The sequence below is a fragment of the Panthera onca genome, chromosome B2 (assembly GCF_046562875.1).
Source record: "Panthera onca isolate mPanOnc1 chromosome B2, mPanOnc1 haplotype 2, whole genome shotgun sequence".
Taxonomy (NCBI): Eukaryota; Metazoa; Chordata; class Mammalia; order Carnivora; family Felidae; genus Panthera; species Panthera onca.
This window is the reverse complement of record NC_138343.1, coordinates 135214958-135236915: the sequence shown is the minus strand read 5'-3', so window position 1 is coordinate 135236915 and position 21958 is coordinate 135214958. Positions and strand designations below refer to the sequence as shown.

At 43.9% G+C, this 21958-nt stretch overlaps 1 protein-coding gene across 2 annotated transcripts in view; it reads right to left on the bottom strand.

The window, feature by feature from the left end:
- The window catches only part of MTHFD1L (methylenetetrahydrofolate dehydrogenase (NADP+ dependent) 1 like), a 184183-nt gene that overhangs the window by 90718 nt on the left and 71507 nt on the right, over nucleotides 1–21958 (bottom strand). For both annotated transcript variants that reach the window (XM_078447464.2, XM_078447463.2), the window contains exon 20: nucleotides 18562–18673. In XM_078447464.2, coding sequence (XP_078303590.1) covers nucleotides 18562–18673 — 112 coding nt within the window. The remainder of the gene's footprint in view (nucleotides 1–18561; nucleotides 18674–21958) is intronic.

The window sequence follows — 21958 nt, the reverse complement described above, 5'->3', positions numbered from 1 at the left end:
GGCGGGGGGGGGGGGAATCAAGAGAATGTGCTCGGATTACTGGTGTTTGACATTCAGAATGTTCTTGTGCCTCGACGCTTGAAATCATGGAACAATTTTTTAAGAACCTCATTCACTGGAGCCTAACTGAACAGAGAAAGGCTCAGCGGGTTCACCTGGCCCGACACCGTCAGCTCTCGTCCCTCCATCCATCACTTCTGCTGGACGGCGAGGCAAAGCCCTGACCCTCTAAACGTGACTATTAACATCCAGATTTAGCTCTAAGAAAAGCTAAATACTTGACCACATTCTAACGATGACTGCCAATCTGAGGCTCTGGTCGCAGCCTGTCTCCTAAATTACAGACCCGCATTTCCTCCCTGTCCCCGGCCCCCCGGCTCCCCCCTCCCCGGCATGCAACACATAAGTAACAGACATTAACATTTGACCACAATTGCCTATTTTCCTCTTACAAAAGCGGTAAACAGCACAGAGAGAGCTGGGGTCACCCATGCCCGGTCCCCCGTTGGGCTCCCTGTCCCCACCCCCCCCCCCCCCCCCCCCGCCAGAAAGGGAAATTGTTACCAACTTGGTGCTTCTCCAGGTCATGTGTTCGTACTTGTACGTACATACAAAGGCATAAACAACATACAGTGCCGGTTTTGTGTTTTAAGAATGTGTTACATTGAGTTTACAATCCCACAACCTGCTTTTTCACTCAACGTTGTATTTCTGAGACCTTGTGTTGTGCAAATAGCCAGAGAGGTTAAGTCTTCTGGGTTTTGCAGCACCCACATCTTTACCCGCTGACAGAGTCCCTTCCTAGGCAGGGAGCCCCCCTGGACGGGACTGTGGCCCTTCCCCCTCCCTCACTATTCCACTTCAGGAAGGTGGAGTGGCTTCCGAGAGGGGCAGGGGGGAGGGGGTGAGAGAAACACTACCTTCGTGGGGAGTCCCAGCAGCACTAACTGTGCATCATTCCGGAAGCCTTCATAGATTAGAAACTGTACTAACTCTTCTCCATCACTTGAAAGGATGTTGAAAACATACCTGCAATCTGTCTTCTCTGCCATGTCTCTGGGCTACCGGACCACTGGTGGTTCCTTAAGCACATACCGGCCTGTCTGCTCTCTCTGTCCTGCTTTATTTTACATGCTAACCCATCTTCACGGCTTGTCTCAAATGCCATCTTCTCAGGCTTCTTCCTGGAACTACTATTTAGAAATTGTCAGTTTGCCTCCGCTATTAATTGAAAACGTAATACTTCAGACTGGCTCCTAACCCCCTCCAAAATGACCTCATCTCACCATGACATTCACCCCTCTGCGCCTCCTACTCCAGCTATACCGTCCCCGGGATCTGCCAACACTTTCCCACCTATGTCCGCTTGCTGTTCTGCCTAGGACTCCTTTCTCCCTAACTCTGCAGGTCACATTCCCTCACATGTTTCAAGTCAACTTTTCCTGTCTTAAAAATTACACAAGTCACATACCCTAGTTACAAAAGTTGCAAGAATACCAGAAAAATAAACTATAAAGTAAAAATCGCAAAGACCCCATTTCCCGTTGAGAAATAAAAGCAATCATTGGACATACATTTTTAAGAAGGAGGGGCGCCTGGGTGGCTCGGTCGGTTGGGCGGCCGACTTCGGCTCAGGTCACGATCTCGCGGTCCGTGAGTTCGAGCCCCGCGTCGGGCTCTGGGCGGACGGCTCGGAGCCTGGAGCCTGTTTCGGATTCTGTGTCTCCCTCTCTCTGACCCTCCCCCGTGCATGCTTTGTCTCTCTCTGTCTCAAAAATAAATAAATGTTTAAAAAAAAAAGTAATCCTGCACCCCACCTGGGGCTTGAACTCATGAACCCAAGATCAAGAGTCATATGCTCTGCTGACTGAGCCAGCCATGTACCCCTGATTTATACCTTCTGTACCTTTTCATTTCAGTTCATATACAGTGCATTTATTTCAAAATTTTCAAAAATGAGAATTAAAAATTTGTTTTGTAACTCCATTTTTTTTTACTGTATATATCGTGAACATCTTTTCATGTTTCATATAAATCGATTCTTCCTAATAGCCTTGATGTTATATCAATAATACTAAACTAGTTTTGCTGTTTTTCTTGAAGTTTTAATTTTCACATTAAAGTGTTCGTCTATGTTCATTCCTAATATATTGTGTTAAGGGACTATGAGGTTTGTGCTTTAAACTTAACAGTTGGGGTGCCTGGGTGGCTCAGGCGGTTGAGTGCCTGACTCTTGATTTTGGCTCAGATCATGATCCAGGGTCATGGGATTGAGCCCCGCATCAGGATCCATGCTGAGTGTGGAGCCTGCTTAAAGTTCTCTCTCTCTTTCTCCCTCTGCCCCCTCTCCTGCTTGTGCTCTCTCTCTCTCTCAAACAGATAAATAAATAGAATTAATAGTCAAGTGTCCAAACATCATTTAACCAATGATCCATCCACTAGTCAATGTGAAGGTCATGTTTGTCAAACTATTAATTTCTACATATAATGGAATAAGTCTATGTAGGGACACGTCAGAGGGTTTTTCGGTATCAGTTCTTTGCCAATCCCTCTTTATTACTGTGGCAGAATTACTTTGTTTTGATATCAAGAGTTAGGTTAAGTCATCCATCACTATTCTTTTAAATTTTTTTGTCTCTCCGCATGAATTTATTTTTACAGAGTCTAGACCATGTTATTAATTTAGCCATGAGGTTCAAGGTCCTGTGTAGCTTCACCTGGTAATGATATACTACAGCACAGTATAATATTGGATAGCTTAGGGTAGCATGGCATGGTATAGCACCCTAATTTTATATGTTGGTTCGACACAGGAGAATTTTTATTGTTTAACATGGCTTACTGCCATCCAAGAACACGGGGAGACCTCCCATCGACACAGGCCTTGCGCTGTGTCTTTCAATAAAACTTCGTAATTCTTTTTTCTCCGTGCTCATTTCTTGTTACATTTATTCCCAAGTACTTTATTGTTTTGGGGACACATAGAAGTAGGATATTCCCATTACAGTGTCTAACTTTTTATTGCTGATCTGAAGGGAAATTATGGACTTGTACATATTTATATTGTATCAAACTATTCAACCAGAACTCTGTCTAAAAGAAATACTTTGGGGCGCCTGGGTGGCGCAGTCGGTTAAGCGTCCGACTTCAGCCAGGTCACGATCTCGCGGTCTGTGAGTTCGAGCCCCGCGTCAGGCTCTGGGCTGATGGCTCGGAGCCTGGAGCCTGTTTCCGATTCTGTGTCTCCCTCTCTCTCTGCCCCTCCCCCGTTCATGCTCTGTCTCTCTCTGTCCCAAAAATAAATAAAAAACGTTGAAAAAAAAAAAAAAAATTAAAAAAAAAAAAAAAAAAAAGAAATACTTTAAATTTCCTAGTGATATAATCATACTGCATATAAATCAAATATTAGTCTCCTCTTTTTCAAGTTTTTAATTTTGTTACTGTTCTTGTTTCATTACGCTGGCTAGGACTTCCAGAATAAAGACAAATCACAGTGGTGATCGGCATTCTTGTCTTGTTTCTTTAGGACTTTAATGTTTAATATGACGCTGATTGTTAGTTTCTGTTTTATAATTCTATTTAAATTCTTCTTTTACATGAAGTCTTATTCCATTGAGATGCCTTTTTCATCCTCAAAGTTACTTCTTTACTCTGCCTTATTTTGAACATGATACTCAAGCACTTTGTAAGCAACCATAACTCTCTTAAACCTTGGGTAGTTTTTCAATTGGCATTTCTTATATCAAAGTATTAATGCATCAAACAACATTTATGGTTGAAGCTGGTAAGAGAGGAGGGTTTTAGAAAACAGTAATAATCAATGTTTCTTTCCCTGCTCCTCAAAAGATGTGAAAATTAGGTCCACAAAAGACTCGAACGTTCCTTACCCAATTACCAGTTTCTTAATATTCCTACTAGAAAATCTATTGTTTTCTTTGAATAAGAACAGTATAATCTTGTAATTATACCAAACACTGCTCCAAGTTTAAGTACAACCTCACGGAAGTACAATTTTCTAAACTATAATTTATATATTAGGTAAGGGTAATTTTACTTTCAGCCAAAATAGGGTAAAATAATACTCCTATAATGGAGATTTACAAGTTATTACACACTGGATCTTAATAAACTCCTTAAAATAGTCTATGCATTTTGTGAACTTCAGACCTCCAGCTTTAATCTCTGGATCACATTTTAAAATCATTTCATGTTAATTTACATGCCACTAATCTCTGCAAAACATGTTTTGACAAGAGCCTATTTTAACTCCACATTTCATGATGGTAAGCCGGATTACATGACGAGCACATTATTTAGAATATACATAAATCTTAACTAGGGATGGGCTAGAGAGCTCATTGAAAATAAATTTGCATTTTGTAAATGGAAACAGTCAAGGTCAGGTTAGACATTCCGAAAGTTCAAAACTTCTTTCAAAACTTTCCCCAGGGGTGTCTGGGTGGCTCAGTTGGTTAAGCGTCCAACTCTTGATTTCGGCTCAGGTCATGATCTCACGGGTTCATGAGTTTGAGCCCCGCATCGGGCTCTGCGCTGTCAGAGCCTTGGTACTCTGTCTCCCTCTCTCTGTCCCTCCCCCGCTTGCTCTCTCTACCTCTATCAAAATAAACTTAAAAAAATATTTCTTCTAATCAACACATATTGAAATTCATATTGTGTAATATAAAATACTTTTATGTCAAAATTAACATAGTATTGTTTTTTTTGAAATTATACGTATAAGTTTGTAGTACATATAAGTCAGTCAAATTTGTTATAGGAAGAGGGAAGGGCGTATTGAGTTTAAGAATGCATTAGGGCACAACACCTGCTCAGTCACAGAGCTGGTAAGGACAGAGCTGGAATTTGAACCAGGGCTGTCCCTAGAATCCTTGTCTGTAATTCTTATACTCTGAGATGAGAAAGTCGTGGACTGGTCCCCTCCCTGCCTCTAGGGAGTTCTCTGAATTGGGAAATTTACGTGCTATTTACGGAGAAACTGAGGATACAGCCTGCTGCGAACAGAAGGGACACTCCAGCAAAGACACACACAGGAGAGGGCCACCGGGAGGAGAGTCAGGAGAGGCTGATGTTCAGAAAGAGCTTTAAGGAAGAGAGGAGTGCTGTGCGATGTGGCTGACAGCCGAGCAGGATGAGGGTAAGAACTGACCATCAGAGCATGAGCGAGAACAGACCCCCAAATAAAACAGTGAAAGAAGCAGAATTCTGCACAAAGACAGCCACGGTCTAGATAAGCCACGGTGAGTGGCAGTGCAGCGATGGCAGGGAGGGGTGGGGACGTGCACAGCAGAAAGAGAAGAAACAGTTTGGAGAATGGCTCTTTCCAGAATCGTGGTGGACCTCTGGACTCTGCAAGGTCTCAAGAGCTAAAAACTAAGAGTAACTCGTCTTCGTAGGATTACAACCGGTCTTAACAAAACGTTTTTAATGTTTATTTTTGGGGGGGGGGCATGTGCGAGGCAGAGGAGGGGCAGAGAGAGGGAGACAGAAGATTCGAAGCGGGCTCTGCACTGATAGCACAGAGCCCGACGCGGGGCTCGAACCCACGAACCGCGAGATCATGACCTGAGCCGAAGTCGGATGCTTAACCGACTGAGCCACCCAGGCGCCCTGGATTACAACCATCCTTTAAAAGGAGATGCCCATGCAGAAGTAGGGAAATATTAAAGCAAAAAGTGAATTATCTTTGCACGGGCATACTGGACATAATTTGAATTTTCTTCCTCTCTCATGAAAAGTTTCTGATTCTTCTATAATGATTAGAGTATTACTTTAACAAACAAAAGTTACATATATGTGGGAGGTCCTCAACGCATTTAAATTTTCCCTAGGTGAAACTCTTGCACTGGGAAATGAGTGCAAGGGTATTGGACCTACGTAGATTCTTCAAGCTGGCTAAAAGCAGCATCTACTAAATGGTTTAGCTACTCTATTTTTCCAAATCGCAAAATGATTTGCATCCTGCCTCTCTCCCCTTGGCAGTGATGGTCTTTCCCAAATAAGAAGCCCAATCCCTCATGTTTTGATTAGCATCCCTTTTGGCACCAAGACTAGATTTGAGATGATAAATATGCCAGTTGAATTTCAGACCATATGTTTTTAATTTTAATGTTTAATGCCACTGCAAAGTCGCTCCGCATTGTTTCTCAACAATGTGAGTTTAAGTATCTTTGGCTCTTTTGCGATCCAGAGTCGCACAAGGCTGAGGCAAGACAGGGAGATGTGCTGGGATGCTATCGTGCACTGTGGATCTGCTGGGCGCCCGGCTTTCTTCCTGGTAACCACAAAAAACTTCAAACAAGGCCTTCTAGAAGGAAGGTATCTGAAGCAATCCTGTCCCCTTAGATCTCTCAGATGCCCTCTGGATGGTCCCGACGCCTCTGTATGAGAAGGGACAAGCAGTAGGGTTTCCCATTGCCAGAACTCAAATCCCTCTGTGGGTTTCATATGAGGTTTTTTTTTTTCTTTTTAATGTTTATTTATTTTTGAGAGAGAAAGAGAAAGAGAGAGAGCATGCAAGCGGGGGAGAGGCAGAGAGAGAGAGAGAGGGAGAGCCAGCATCCAAAGCAGGTTCCAGACTCGGAGCCGTCCGCAGAGAGCCTGATGCGTGATTTGAACTCCCAGACCGTGAGATCATGACCTGAGCCAAAGTTGGCTGCTTAACCGACTGAGCCACCCCAGCGGCTATTTTTCACTTGAAAACGAATTAGTATTTGTGAAGAATTATCTTAAAAGTAAAGATCCGTAGCACCCCAAGGTGCTAATAATAGCCGGCATCCACTGTTGAGTGTGCATCTGAGTCTGTACTTTTTCCAACATTACCGCACCCCATCCACAGAGCAAGCCTCGCGGTAGGTATTGTAGAAACTGTGATTGAGGGAGGTTAGGTGAACTACCCAAAGACATGTCCAGCACGCGGCGGAGGACATTCAAACGTAGGCAGCTGATGAGTGTTTTGGTTTGCTTTGGATATTCGTTGAAAAGATATATGTGCTCCTAAGTTCATTGTAGCCTTGTTTTTTTAATTTTTTTTTTTTTTAACGTTTATTTATTTTTGAGACGGAGAGAGACAGAGCATGAACGGGGGAGGGTCAGAGAGAGAGGGAGACACAGAATCCGAAACAGGCTCCAGGCTCTGAGCTGTCAGCCCAGAGCCCGACACGGGGCTCGAACTCACGGACCGCGAGATTGTGACCTGAGCCGAAGTCGGCCGCTCAACCGACTGAGCCACCCAGGCGCCCCTGTATCCTTGTTTTCAATAGCCAAGATAACGGAAGCAACTCTAGCGTCCATCGATGGATGAATGGGTACAGAGATGTGGGGTGTGCGCTCACGCGCGCGCACACACACACACACACACACACATACACACTGGAATACTACTCAGCCATAAAAAGGAATAAACCTTGCCATTTGCCATGCCAAGGATGGAGCTAGAGAGTATAATGCTAAGTGAAATAAGTCAGAGAAAGACAAATACCGTATGATTCCACTCATACGTGGAATTTAAGAAACAAAACAAACAACAACAACAACAAAACCCAGACTATTAAATATAGAGAGCTGGTGGTGGCCACAGAGGAGGTGGGGGAGGGGGGAATGGGTGAAACAGGGGAAGGGGATTAAGAGCACACTTCTCACGAGGAGCACTGAACGACGTATCGAACCGATGAAGCATTATATCGTACCCCTGAAACTAATATAACGCTGCATGTCAATTACACTTGAAAATAAAAACAAACATACAAACAAACAAACCCAGGCAGCTGGAGCCTACAATTGAGTACGTTTGGCTGCTCTGAGGAAAATCATCTCCATTATCTTGATTTTTCAGTGTATATAGCAGGAAACGACCTATAAATGGTTACCGCCCAAAATAGGAACCCAAAAATGTTAGGGCAACTGAATAGTACTCAAACTGAATTCCACCAACGCTTTGAAAGATCAGGTTGTAAAATGTGGTGAGTGTTAATCAACAAATCCTAAGTTTAAAAAAAAAATTATGAAAGAGTTGACACACACAGAAGAAGATACGTAAGTTGGCAGCAATAATGAAAAAGTCTGAACATCCAGGACAGTGGGCACTTCGTGGGAAGGCAGAGAAATGGGGCCATGACTTTTCATACTTTACTATCCCAAAGGCACCACGGAGAAAAACAAACAGAAACCAGGCTTCTCATTAAAAACTCCTCAATTACTTTAGTGTAAGAAAGGGATGAATGTTTTGCAATCATTTCATACTCATTTGTTTTGGATTTTTCTTCTGCAACGCAATTCTAGAAAATTGGTTATCACCACGTACTCCTTTTTCTGCTGAGCGAGAGCATTAAAGATCTAAAATTTCTGTTATCTTCACGAGTAAAGGGTTCTTTCTTCCTTATCTCAAAAAGTTTGGGATTTGATTTACATTTAAAGAACATATCAGCAATACAAATAGTAATCAAATAGAGAACCTGAAAGCATTGCACGTGAAGATAGTTTTATTCAAAGTATCTTGTGAGACAAAAAAGTAAATAGACCGGAAAATTTAACCCTTTCTTTTCAAAGGTCCGCGGGACCTTTTATGATAAATGTTCGGAATTGGACAACACAGGGTCAGCACAGGTCACGTCTCCAAAAACCAGGTCCCGCTGCCAAGGGAAGTTCAGCATCAGCAGGTCAACGGTCAGGGACAGACAACATGTGGATCCCCTTCTTGCAGAAAGTGCTGGTCTCCAAGGCTGATGAGCAGTGCCAGAGAAACCATCTGTTAGGCTGCTCTTCTCTGAGGAGGCAGAAGGGGGAGGGAACCCTCACGCTGCCAGAATAAGTGGATTAAAAAGCATCGCCAGGGGCGCCTGGGTGGCTCAGTCGGTTAAGCGTCTGACTTTGGCTCAGGTCATGATCTTGCGATTCATGAGTTCGAGCCCCGCGTCAGGCTCTGGGCTGACAGCTCAGAGCCTGGGGCTTGCTTTGGATTCTGTGACTCCTCTCTCTGCCCCTCCCCTGCTCACACTCTGGGTCTCTCTCTCTCTCTCTCTCTCTCAAAAATAAATGTTAAAAAAAAAAAAAAAAAAAAAAGCAGCTCTAGATTCAAGTCCCAGCACCTGCACTGGCCTTGGTCACCTCAGGGCATGGGATGAGGGGAGCTGAACTTCTAACTGATTTAAATCTATTGAGCTGACAGCCACCTCTGGAAGAATCACCAAGGAAGAAAAACTTTCACAAATGGTGAACTCAAGAAACGGGACAGCATAAACATAAACTGCGAGACAGTTAGAGACCTAAATGTAAGTGGCAACATTTTATAAGCCAATACAGATTTATAGAGTATCTTTATGATTCCAAAAGCAGGAATCGTGAAGAGAAAGGATGGAAAAAGAAAAGGTACAATGAACACATTTAAAAGATAAGCCACACGTGGGAGAAGATATTTGTAACGCATAATGGCCAAGTGTTCATGTTCAGAAAATATAACCCCTAACATCTTACTCCTAGGAACAGACCCTCCACGACTTTTACGCTTATTTTCAGAGACCTAAATGATAATGTTCCCGGTAGCATTATTTGTAACAGGGTACCAAAAGGAATCTCAGTGCCCCCGAAGGAAGAACGCACAAATTTATGTGCTATATTCATGCCACGGAAGACTGCCCTGTGGGGCGGAGGAGGCTTACTTGATCACAGTTACTTCGATAAATGCGGAAATGTAAGGTTGAACAAAAATAGCACGCCTCCTGCTTTTGAGTGGCCTACGACTTTTTCATTCTCTTTACTTTTTTAAAAAACATTTTTTGAATGTTGGGGGAAATAAAAAGGAGGAAAAATACTTCACCGCATGTGAAAATTACATGAAATTCACATGTCAGAGCCCATGAATAAATCAATCTATTGGAAACCGGCTTCCTTTATTCGTGTAGGCCTTCTCTACGGCTGCTTTTGCAGTTGAATATTTGCAGAGAGGCTATGACTCACAAAGCCTAAATTATCGGTCTTGCCCTTCACAGCAAAAGTTTGCTGAACGCTATTGCAGCACAATGCAGATAGTAAGATTTATTAATGTATAAAATGCTACAATCACATGCTGTATATCCGTGGTTCTCAAATTTATGTGCTGAGGTATCCTGAGGCACCACACTGAACTCAGAGGACCCGTGGGTTATTTTCAATTTTGGAAGGAAACTCGGTAACACTCGACATCTGTTGAACCCTACAAGTTCTACTACTTTGAGGTACTTCGAGGTCTCAATTTTAACGCTCCATGGTCCTTTCAATGACATCATATATTTGTGGAGCCAAATTTTTGGCAGTTGCTGCAGCAAGAGCAGGAATGGTGTGAAAACCAATGCGGAACAGGAAATGAGCTCTGAAGTGTGGACCAATCTCAAGGAATGAGAAGTTCAGTGCTCAACAAGGACCCACATCTTATTAATAAGCTACAGTGGCTATTTTATTTGTTAAAAATGTGTATTGATTGGGGCGCCTGGGTGGCTCAGTCGGTTAAGCGTCCGACTTCGGCTCAGGTCACGATCTCACGATTTGTGAGTTCGAGCTCCGCGTTGGGCTCTGTGCTGACAGCTCGGAGCCTGGAGCCTGCTTCGGGTTCTGTGTGTCCTTCTCCCTCTGCCCCTCCCGAACTTGTGCTCTATGTCTCTCAAAAAATAAATAAATGTAAAAAAAAAAAAAATTAAAAAAAAAAAAAAGTATTTACTTATTTTGAGAGAGAGAGAGAATGAACAGGAGAGGAGCAGAGAAACAGGAGGGAGAGAACCCCAAGCAGGCTCCGTGCTGGCAGTGTAGATCCTGATGCAGGGCTCGAACTCACAAACCATGAGATCATGACCTAAGCTGAAATTAATTAAGTCAGACGCTTAACCGACTGAGCTACCCAGGCGCCCCTATGGTGGCTATTTTTTTTTTTAATGTTTATTTTTGAGACAGAGAGAGTCAGAGCACGAACAGGGGAGGGGCAGAGAGAGAGGGAGACACAGAATCCGAAGCAGGCTCCAGGCTCCGAGCCATCAGCACAGAGCCCGATGCGGGGCTCGAACCCACGGACCGTGAGATCATGACCTGAGCCGAAGTAGGATGCCCAACCGACCAAGCCACCCAGGCGCCCCATATGGTGGCTATTTTAAAATGAAATAATATTTTTCTTTCAATGTATATGTATCCTTTTTTTTTTTTTTTTTTCCAGACAGCTACTAAGTTGTCAGGACATAAACATCCAGGAAGTTGCTCGGACCTAACTACTTAATAAATGGAAGCATTAAGTATTTCTCTTGGCCCAACATGCCTTAGGAAATAGTTGCTGCGACACAACATGAACAGAGAAGGTCCGAGAATCTCTGTTGTAGATGTTTCGTGGATACATATTTATGTAATAAAAGCATAAACTCTTCCCGGAAATGATAATCCCTAAATTAGGATAGTGGCTTCCTCTAGAAAAGTGCAAAAGGGAATGAAATTAGGGAGGGACTCACAGCAATATGTTGTGGTTCTGACACAGATGAGTGAGTGATGGGAACACAGGCATTTATTATACTAATGAGCCTATACTCCTGGATACTGTATACTCAGAATATTTCATTTTTCCCCCTCACTTATTTTTTTGAGGGCAGAGGAATGGCTGGTGAAAGAAGGGAGGGCGTCTTTACACAAAAGCATGGGAAGAGGAAGGTGGGCTGGAATAAAGAGCGGCAATGGGAGCGAGGGCGAAAGAAATTAGGTCTCAAGGTACATCAGAGAAACCCGAACTTCCGCGACCACGAAAACCGCCTTCTCTTACTGGGCTTCCTGAACACAGCGGTTAAAGAACAGTACTGGTGATTAGGAGTTTCCCGAAGGTTAGCACGTGACCAATATACCTCTGCACTTCCCGTCCTTGCTTTAATTACGGATACAATCACTAGAGGAAAAAAAAAAAAAAAAGTGGGAGGTATCCTAACAAAAGTAGAGCCTGGGCTGAGATCTGCGTTTCTAAATAATGTAAACAGAGTGAGGTCGGGGACAATTCCAGCTTAGAAAGCTGGAAGGCTACTTGACATCAGATTTTTTTAAAGGCTGGGTGAAATTCTCAGAATGTTTAGTTTGGTCTGGTCCTCTTCTCTCCAAAATGAAAGGATACTTAAAATTTGATGGCAATGAAAACGGAAACAGACAATACGCTGGTGACTGGGGGGCAACTGCCAGCGGAGGTTCCCGAAGCCCAGGCAGTAAGATCTAAACGGTTTGCAAAAGGGGCACTGGACAAGGAAGAGGACCGTTAAGAAGATGCAACTCAGTAAAGAGAGAGGAGAAAATCACTGCAGACAGAGTCAAGTGATGATGTGCATAGGCTTTGGTGCAAGGGGGGCCCTGAGGTTGTACCCTCCATCACTGACTGGGTGAATGTCAGAGGACACAGTTTGTAATCTCTCTAGGCTTCAGTTGTGTCATCTGTAGAACAACGATACCAGCACCCACCCCACCGAATGGTCTCAGGCCTCAGAGGGAATGCATATGGCGACCGGGCTGGGATACAGGTCTGGAGCTCGGGAACCCGTTCAGAGAACGGCAGTGTTTGTAACGAACATATTAATGAGGCCTTGTTTCCCAATCTTCCTCGGTTTGTCTTGGAATGACCATGGTTATTTATTCTGAACTCTAAGTCCTCATCGTGAAATGTTCAGGGCAAAGCTCAGTGGATGATTCAATTGGGCATTGGTCTAATGTGCCCTTTTGTTGTACCATCTTCTCGTGCTTATGTACCCAGGCGGCGTGTGGAGAACCCGCTGTGGGTTTGTGTTCAGGTGACAAGAAGACACACAGTCAATTTAGGCAACATCTTGACCAGCACTTTGGAAGAGGGCACTGAATGTCAAATGTGGGTGGAACTTCAAAAGCCACCAAATCTTCGTATAGATCATTATTAAGCAAGTATGGTGAAATAGTGCATGGCATCCATTGGGCCATGAGAAGAAGACCCTGAGTCTTTATCTTTTTTGGGTCGTGGACACCTTTGAAAATGTAATGAGAATCAGGGAGACCTTCTGTTGAAAAAAAAAAAAAATACAGGGGTGCCTGGATGGCTCAGTCAGTTAAGTGGCCAACTCTTGCCTTCGGCTTGGGTCATGACCTCAAGGTTCATGAGATCGAGCCCCGCGTTGGGCTCTGCGCTGACCGTGTGGAGCCTGCTTGGGATTCTCTCTCTCTACCCCTCCCCCACTCTCTCTCTCTCTCTCAAAATAAATAAACTTAAAAAAAACCACACCATATATTTATGTATATAACTCTGTATTTAATTATGGGAGGGATGGCTGGTAACCACCAGTTAAGAACTCCTGGCTATAAAGACGTACCAGCGTATGCTGAATTCCAGAGTGAAGGAAAGGTATTCACTTGAAATGGGAATCAAAACCAAATTAAGAAAACAGAAAGCAAATTTAAAAAACCAAGGATCCTGTGTAAGTTTGAAATCCTTACAAATAGTTTAAAAATGAGATGATTTATTAAAGCCTGGAAACTCAATGTTGTTTTCTTTTTCTTTCTTCTTCTTCTTTTTAAAAATATAACCCATGATTAGGGTTTCATGCCGAAGAAATGTTTGCTTTCATAGCAACGAGTGGAGGTTAAGTGGACTCCCATCAGGACTACTGGCTAAAGGAGAAATAGAGATGGCGATCACGGGGACCACAGCATGCTCCCCCAAATTCTCATGGACTATTCTGGTCAAGTCTGAGAAATTTGCGCAATCACGTTTGACTGGTGAAAAGCGTGGGTTTGAACTGAACTGGGTAGGTTCACTTATACACAGATTTTCTTTTCGATACCTGCAGTATTATAAAAATATTTTCTTTCCCTTATGATTTTCCTAATATATATTTTTTTAACATTTGTTTTTGAGAGACAGAGTGAGACAGAGCATGAGTGGGGGAGGGGGGGGGAAAAAGGGGTTGGGGGGAACACAGAATCCGAAGCAGGCTCTAGGCTCTGAGCTGTCAGCACAAAGCCTGATGCGGGGCTTGAACTCACGGACCGCAAGATCGTGACCTGAGCCGAAGTTGGCCGCCCAACCGACTGAGCCACCCAGGCGCCCCTCCCTTATGATTTTCTTAATACTATTTTATCTAGCTGGCTCCACTGTAAGGTTACAGTGTATGATACACACAATACACAAAATATGTGTTCGTTGACTGTGTTTGGGCTCTTGTCAACTGTAGGCTATTAGTAGTTAAGTTCTGGGGAGTCCAAAGTTACATGCGGATTTTCAACTACGCAGGATGGAGGTCGGTGCCCTAACCCCCAACTTGTTCGAGAGCCAACTGTAATCAAATAAACTTCACTCGATTTTAAGTCTAAGTGGAATATTGATTCCATTATCTTGGAATAATTATTGCAGAGTAGACAAAATAATTCCCTTCCTGTGTGCTGGGACACAGAAATACCTTAGACTAAATGTACTTCATGAAACCTGCAGTGTGGGGAAAATTGTAAGAGATGCCCGTCATCTCTGAAGGTTCTTCATTCATCAGTATGATACCTAATCTCATACGTGCATTGTACTTCCATCGAGATTCTCTTTATGGGCTTATCTCTCACACCACATTGTAAATTATTGCAGGCCAAGAAACATGTCCTACATATCTGATTCCAAGCTTCTACCATACGTTACTTGACATACAGCAGGAGCTCAATGAACGTGTACTCAAGTAAATTATTCCAAAGGACTTAAATAAATCTTCGGTTACTTCTTCTCCAGGGTATTACATAGAACTGAAAATGCCAGATCATTTGCCCACTTTCAGTCTGACCCAGAAATTCTGTCAGATTGCTCTTTCTCTGTGAATTACCCTTTCAAACCCTTTGCCCATTTCTCTACTGGATTACTTGCTTTAAAAAAATCAATCTATAATCCTTGGTGGTTTATATATACTCCAATTGTTAGTCATTTGTCTATTACCTCTGCAAATGTTTTTTCATACGCGCTCTCTTGTTTTTTAAATCCCCTATCTTTTATCAGACACAATTTATTTTTATTAAAAAAATTTTAATGTTTATTTACATTTGAGACACACAGAGAGAGAGAGAGAGAGAGAGAGAGAGAGCGCGTGCGCACGAGCGAGCGGGGGAGGGGTACAGAGAGAGGGAAATGCAGAATCCAAAGCAGGCTCCAGGCTCTGAGCTGTCAGCCCAGAACCCGACGTGGGGCTCGAACTCACAGACCGTGACGTCATGACCTGAGCTGAAGTTGGACACTTAACTGACTGAGCCACCCAGGTGCCCCCACAATTTATTTTTAAATATAATCCAAATTATCAATCTTCTTCTCCTAGGTTTGGGCTTCTTACACAGTAAGAGAGACAGACTTCTATAAACAATGACTCTTCTAAGGGTGTACATTTTCCCACAGGCTTCAGATAAACCTAGGTCTCCTGCATTTATCTTCCTTGAGACGATGTTAAAATGGGGCTCTTTTGGTTTCCCTTTTGTTTGAAGCCCCCAAACAGTGTCAGTTGTTCTCGCACTAAAGGCTGATACTAAACCTAGCAACATTTGCAAAGACGTTGTTTGGAAACAGATTCTGCATCCGTTAGCCCAACAGCTCCCTTGAAGTTTCAAAGTTAGAAGCCACGAAAGGATTTCTTCAAAGAAAATGACCAGTGTGCAGAGTCCCATTGCCCACCCCCCGGTGGAAAGGGTGCAGAGCTAGAGAGTGAGGCTTTAGAAGCAGGACTGGAAAGGCTCACTGAGGCAGAGACCCACAGTGGTCGACTGGGGATGAGTAAGCCTGCAGGCTGAAAGGAAACAGCCCCTGGCAAAAGAACAGAGACTCAAGTGAGACGTGTGTAACTGTACTCCCACCAACGGGAAGAACACGGGTTGAAGGTCTATGATGCCTGGAGATCAGGTATTGAATTAGCAGCGGGACTGTCTAAAAAGGATATTGCGCGGAGGGTTTCTGCCAAGAGTGTGGGTCCTCTGCTGGAAGAGACCGGATGGGTACCACTGAATGTCAAAGCTTCAACCCTGGAGGGGCCAGAGGCAGACTGAGGGACTAAGGACAAGATGATAGGGGACAGAGAAGAAGCCACCTTCCCCTTCCCGTGATCGGTCAAAGGCAGGTCCAACGTAAGAGAGAGGAGAAGCTTACATATGGATGAAAGTTGGAGTTTTCTTATTTTTGTGCGAGACGGCACACACGCTTTTTAAAATTAAAATGAGACTATTCTTATGGCAGAAAGTGATCAGAGGAATTAAAAAATTTTTTTTTTAGAATTTCAGTTTCGCAAGATGAAGAGTCCTTGAGATGGATGGTGATGATGGTTCTGTAATAACACGGAAGCATTTGACTACTGAGTGGTACACTTAGTCATGGCTAAGACGATCAATTCTATGTTAGATGGATTCTCCCACAGTTAAAAATAAACTCACCAACCAAAGGAAAAGAAGAAACAAAAGAAAAAAAGGGAAAGTTAACCTTGATTAGTCACGTATCGGCGACGGAGAGGATGATAATGATAAGTGGTTTAGAATTGCTCTCACCCCTTGTCAGGCGCTGTGCGAGGGCTTAGCGTGCACAGTCTCACTTAAACCTGATTTCAAAGCTGTGAAGCGAGTCTTATGTAAAGCCCTATTCTACAGATAAGGAAACTGAGGCTAAGAAGGGTTAAGTTACCTGAAGTGACCCAACTTGGAAGGAGCCAGATACCGACTCTCGAGCCGGTCCCCTAAACCATCTGGCAGGGGACAGATTTCCGGCACTGACTTTTCCCCCCGCTTACAGCCCCTTAAGACTAGAAGAGGTCACAGAAATCATCAGCGAAATCACTGACATTTCCCTGGTCCTCCATGGTTTACACAGCAAGTCCTCATTTGATAGTACTCATTACATTACTGCAAGGTATTCTATTACCAAAAGAGGAAGTTGAACCCTGGAGAAGTTAGGTAACTACCAGTTAGGGTCATGATCCCCCAGCTTCGATCTCAGGGTCACGGCTGCCCATCCACACGCAATTCCTCGTCCGGTCCAGTTTCTCACTTTTCACGTGAGAATGTCTCCCAGGGACACGCCCAGAGAGGCTAATGGTGTGTCCAAGGTCACACGGGAAGCTAGTATGTTTTGCACGCCCCCTCAGCATACACCTTTAAAGATGCTTTGCCACGGAAACGCGTATTCTAGAAATATATGAGGACAAAGTAAAGATCGGTACAGAGAGCTCTGTCGGCACAAAACAGAGTGCTTTCTTCTAGAAGCTCTTTTATTTGTGGAGTGGATGCGTCAGGACCACCACTTCACAGAAGCACCCCGCTTTTCAGTGCCTGCCCTGTGCAGACTCCTTGTCCATTAGCTCTGCAATTATGCTGTGATCGATCGAGCAAATCCATTTCGACGGCATGTCTAGCCAGTCTTATAGTGGATTTGGTACCCCAGCAGCCAAGTACAGACCCGGAGGAATGAACCACATAAATTCTCATTTGATCTGGACTGTATGCCTACAGGGAGTTCTTAAAAACAGTCTCAACAACCCTGAATGAACTTTATAATGGCTGGGCAGAAGAGTGCAGGGCTCAGAACCTTTTCTAGTGAAAGAACTCACTTCTCTGAGGTCGATAGGAGGCTCGTGATTAGCGCGAAAGCCACGACCGTGAGACTTGACGATTACAGGCACCAACGTGGCGGGTGGAAATCACCCGTTGGCGCGTGAAGATCTGCCGGTGTTTTCTGTCTGATGCCAGATTCTGGCGTTTAGACCAAGACTCCCTGTTACCTGTTTGTCTTTTGTTGCCGTAACCTCGCGGGGGGCATCGGGGCCAGCAGTAGAACGGGCACATTCTACAGTAGAATGTAGTCTACGGCAGTCGCCCCCCCTTTCCGTCTGGAATGGCCAATGGAAACCAAAGAGAAGCAGACACCGCCAAGGGGAGCTTGGCAGCAGCAGACAGTGTGAAGTCCTACCAGTGAAATCTTCCAAGTCCATGGGCGGCAGTCTCCCCTCCGTCAGACACAAACTAATCCTCCGATCTGAGGAAGAGCAAACTGATTTCTACTGCTAATGACGGCGGACATTTGGTACTTCTGTTACTCACACACAGGATGACAACTCCGTACCTACGCTCCACGAAGGCCGGGCCGGGTCTGCTTCGCTCGTCATGTGTTTCCAGGCTCCGAGTGGCATGCCTTGCACATGCTAGGTTCGCGATAAATATTTGCTGAATGGATCAATCATCTCACTTGGTTCTCATAATAACTCTACGAGGTTTGAAACCATGTTGCAATCACCGCTTTACAGAGGAGAAAACTGAGGCTCAGAGGGTCGCTAAAAATGTGTCCCAGATCGCTCTGCCAGCGAGTGTCAGGCCTCATATTCAAACCCATACGGACTTGACGTGAGAAGCTACGGTTCCATCACCACATCTAGTATAGACCAGACCACAGGGCTTTTCCAATATTGAGACCCTCTGTGAAAGGTGGGTCTGAGACAGTATGTTTCAGGTCAGAGTGGGTGTCGCTGTTTTTCTGCCACCGACTTTTAGACCTCTTCCATATTCTACAACAACTAAATTTACAAAGAAATGACTTACCCACAAATCCTTCTTCACCAACCAGTTTCAACGCGATTTTGTCAGCCAGCACTGAAGAGTTGCCATGGGCGATGTTAGCAAAGGGGCCAGCGTGCACAAACACAGGTGTTCCCTACGGAAGTTGAAGGACAAATTAAAACCCCCAAAGACAAAGGGAGGAATGAACCAAGGCGGTGAGTCACCGAAGCCATTCTGCTTTTATCAATACTGCACAGTCAGTGTACAAATTCTCGGGGCGCCTGGGTGGCTCAGTCAGTTAAGCGTCCGACTTCAGCTCAGGTCATGAGCTCGCGGTTCGTGAGTTCGAGCCCCGCATCGGACTCTGTGCTGACCGCTCAGAGCCTGGAGCCTGTTTCGGATTCTGTGTCTCCCTCTCTCTCTCTGACCCTCCCCCGTTCACGTTCTGTCTCTCTATGTCTCAAAAATAAATAAACGTTAAAAAGAAATTAAAAAAACCCCAAATTCTCTCAAAGAAAATGAAAACACCCCGACTCTCCCAAAGGGCCAAATTCCTGGTGTATTCTCCAAGAGTGGTCATCCGACATTTAATGCTGAACTAGGAGAAAAGCTGTAAGAATTGATTATTTCCTACTATAACTTTGAGAAAGCACTCAGCTGACTCACTGACTGTGAAGTAAACTATTTACCTCCCTTCACAGTATTTGGCATTACAGTTTTTAAAGGAACAGAATTAGACCCTGATGGTCTAAGAGGCTTATTTAGGTGTATTTTTTCGTTCCAAAAGAAGTCAATCACTTCTAGAAAAATCGAAAGAAAGCAAAAAAAATCAATACAATTAATGAGCTGTGTGGAATGGCAGGACAACCATGTAACGTTGAAGTTCACTAGAGCCTAATTTTATATTTACACAATAAATTTGCTCTTCTGATTTGTAAAAATTCTAAGTCTTTCTCATTGTTTAACTGGCTTCCATGTTAAAAACCCGGTAACTATTCAGATAATAAAAGCAAAGAAAATTGTCCCTCTTGGTCAAATGCTAGAGCAATTCTTACTAAACAGGCAAAAGAAAACCTCACAACAATATAAGGGAATTATCAAAACCTTTAGATTTAAGTCGGTAAAGAAAATCTGCCAATATATTCACTTTCAATGCCATTTCTACACTTGTCCTTCATCAGGGAGAGCAGACTGTGGCCCTATCTAAAGGAATTTATCCACATGCAATCAAATGCTCAGGTTTTATTTCGAGCCCAGCCAGGGCCACTGGGGTCTGTATACACGAAGCCATGGCCTCACCTGTGAAAATACAGGCTGCCCCTTTACTGACAGGAGGGAAGACAGGGAGTGATGTGGCGTGGGGGGGGGGGGAGGAGAGGGGGTGGGAGGCTGGGAGCCATGGAAAATTCCCATGAACCATGATGGGCTGCTGGCGGAACATATTTCAAAGATGAGAAAGCTGAACAAAAGCAGGAAGAAAGGCAGTGAAAGAAAAGTCATCTCTGAGAATGAAAAAGAGAAGAGTTTATCAAAGCCACTCTGTGAGTTCTCTATTTACTTTCCTTCCCGAAGTCCTCAGGAGGGACAATGACACGGTCCTCGTGAGGTCATACAAATGTCTGTAAAAATAAAGCTGGGAATCTGAAATCCAAACATAGGTGTCGACAGATATATTTATGTGTGTGTTTAGTGTCCTGATCTCTCTGTGTACCTATCTGTACTTTCTCACTTCTGTACAGATGAACCTTTTATTTATTTTTTATTTTTTTTCAGTATTTATTCATTTTTGAGAGGGAGAGACAGAGCGCGAGTGGGGGAGGGGCAGAGAGAGGGGGAGACACAGAATCCAAAGCAGGCTCCCGGCTCTGAGCTCTTAGTACAGAGCCTGATGATGCACGGCTCGAACCCATGACCTTCAAGATCATGACCTGAGCCGAAGTCTGATGTTTAACCTACTGAGCCACCCAGGTGCCCCACAGATAAACCTTTTAAATGCTCTGAAGAAAACACTAAGTCTCCATCACCATCTCCCCTTGCCGTCCTGGAATATGGCTGCCTGTGTTAAGGTAGCAGAGCCGGGGAAAGCGTAGTGGGGAACGTCACAGGCTCCATCCCTGGGAAGGCAGATGCCTTCACTTGTCTACACACAGCAGCATTCAGTGGGTCCACTGGTCTGAGAAGCATCAAACACTGGTCTGGTGGTGGTAGCGGTGACAGGGTATGACTGGATCAGCATCAACACTTCACTATTCCTGAGGTAACCACTGTAAGGACTAGATCGGCAGTGTTCTAATTTAAAACTAAAGGCCACACAGCAGGTTAATTACTAAAGCAGCATTAGAGCCTTGGTTTTGAAATTCCTATAGCACGGAGTCTGAATGGAAAACTTTATAGATCATTGTTAGACATTCAAATCCAGAGATGCTCACACACTCACCTAATATTTGCGGCTATGATACAGTACAGTGAGTTGAATGCTTAGTCTAAGGAGCTCTGTGACTGGTCCAAAGATATAGAAATACCTGCCATGAATTCAATACTTTATTTCATATGCAGAACACAGAGGAAAATAATGCAGGACCCGTCTTGGTTTCTCATGATGACAAGGCTATGGATATCCTCCTTAATGGACTTTTCCAATTTTTCCAAAGATTAATACCTCAATTAATCATTTGCTTACCAGAGTCCTCAGAGAGCTTTGTATAAAAGAGCCTCCTCAGGGTTGTGAGTGCAAGCCCCCATGTTTAGTATAGAGATTACTTAAAAACAAAACAAACAAAAAAAACCCCCCAAATCTGAATATTTTCCAAACAAGGTGCCGCATACGGCAGCGTGCCTTGAAAAAAGAAAGGAAAAAGAGCTTTCTGCTGTGCTGGAAATATTCTGTAGCCGCACCATCCAACATAATAGCCACTGTCCACATGTAGTTACAGGGCACTTAAAATGTAGCTAGCAAAAAATCTTTTTAATTTTTTTTTAATGTTTAGTATTTATTTTTGAGAAAGAAAGACAGAGCACAAACAGGGGAGGGGCAGAGAGAAAGGGAGATACAGAATCCAAAGCAGGCTCCAGGCTCCGTGCCATCAGCACAGAGCCCGACGCGGGGCTCGAACCCACGAACTGAGAGATCACGACCTGAGCCGAAGCCGCATGCTTAACCAACTGAGTCACCCAGGTGCTCCCCAATTTTTTAAAAATAACTATATAAATAGAAAGGTAGCTCATACGACTGCAGAACCAAATTTGAAATTGTATTCAATTTAAAGTAATTGAGGTAAAAATAACCACGTGTGGCCAAAGGCTACCATATTGGACAGCACATGGATACATATATGGCTCACCCAGGGTTAAAATGTTAAGACATTTCCATTTCTCTGTCTTCTTAAAATATTCCGCAGGGAAGTTCTTACTCTGGCCATACATGAGAATCACCTGGGAT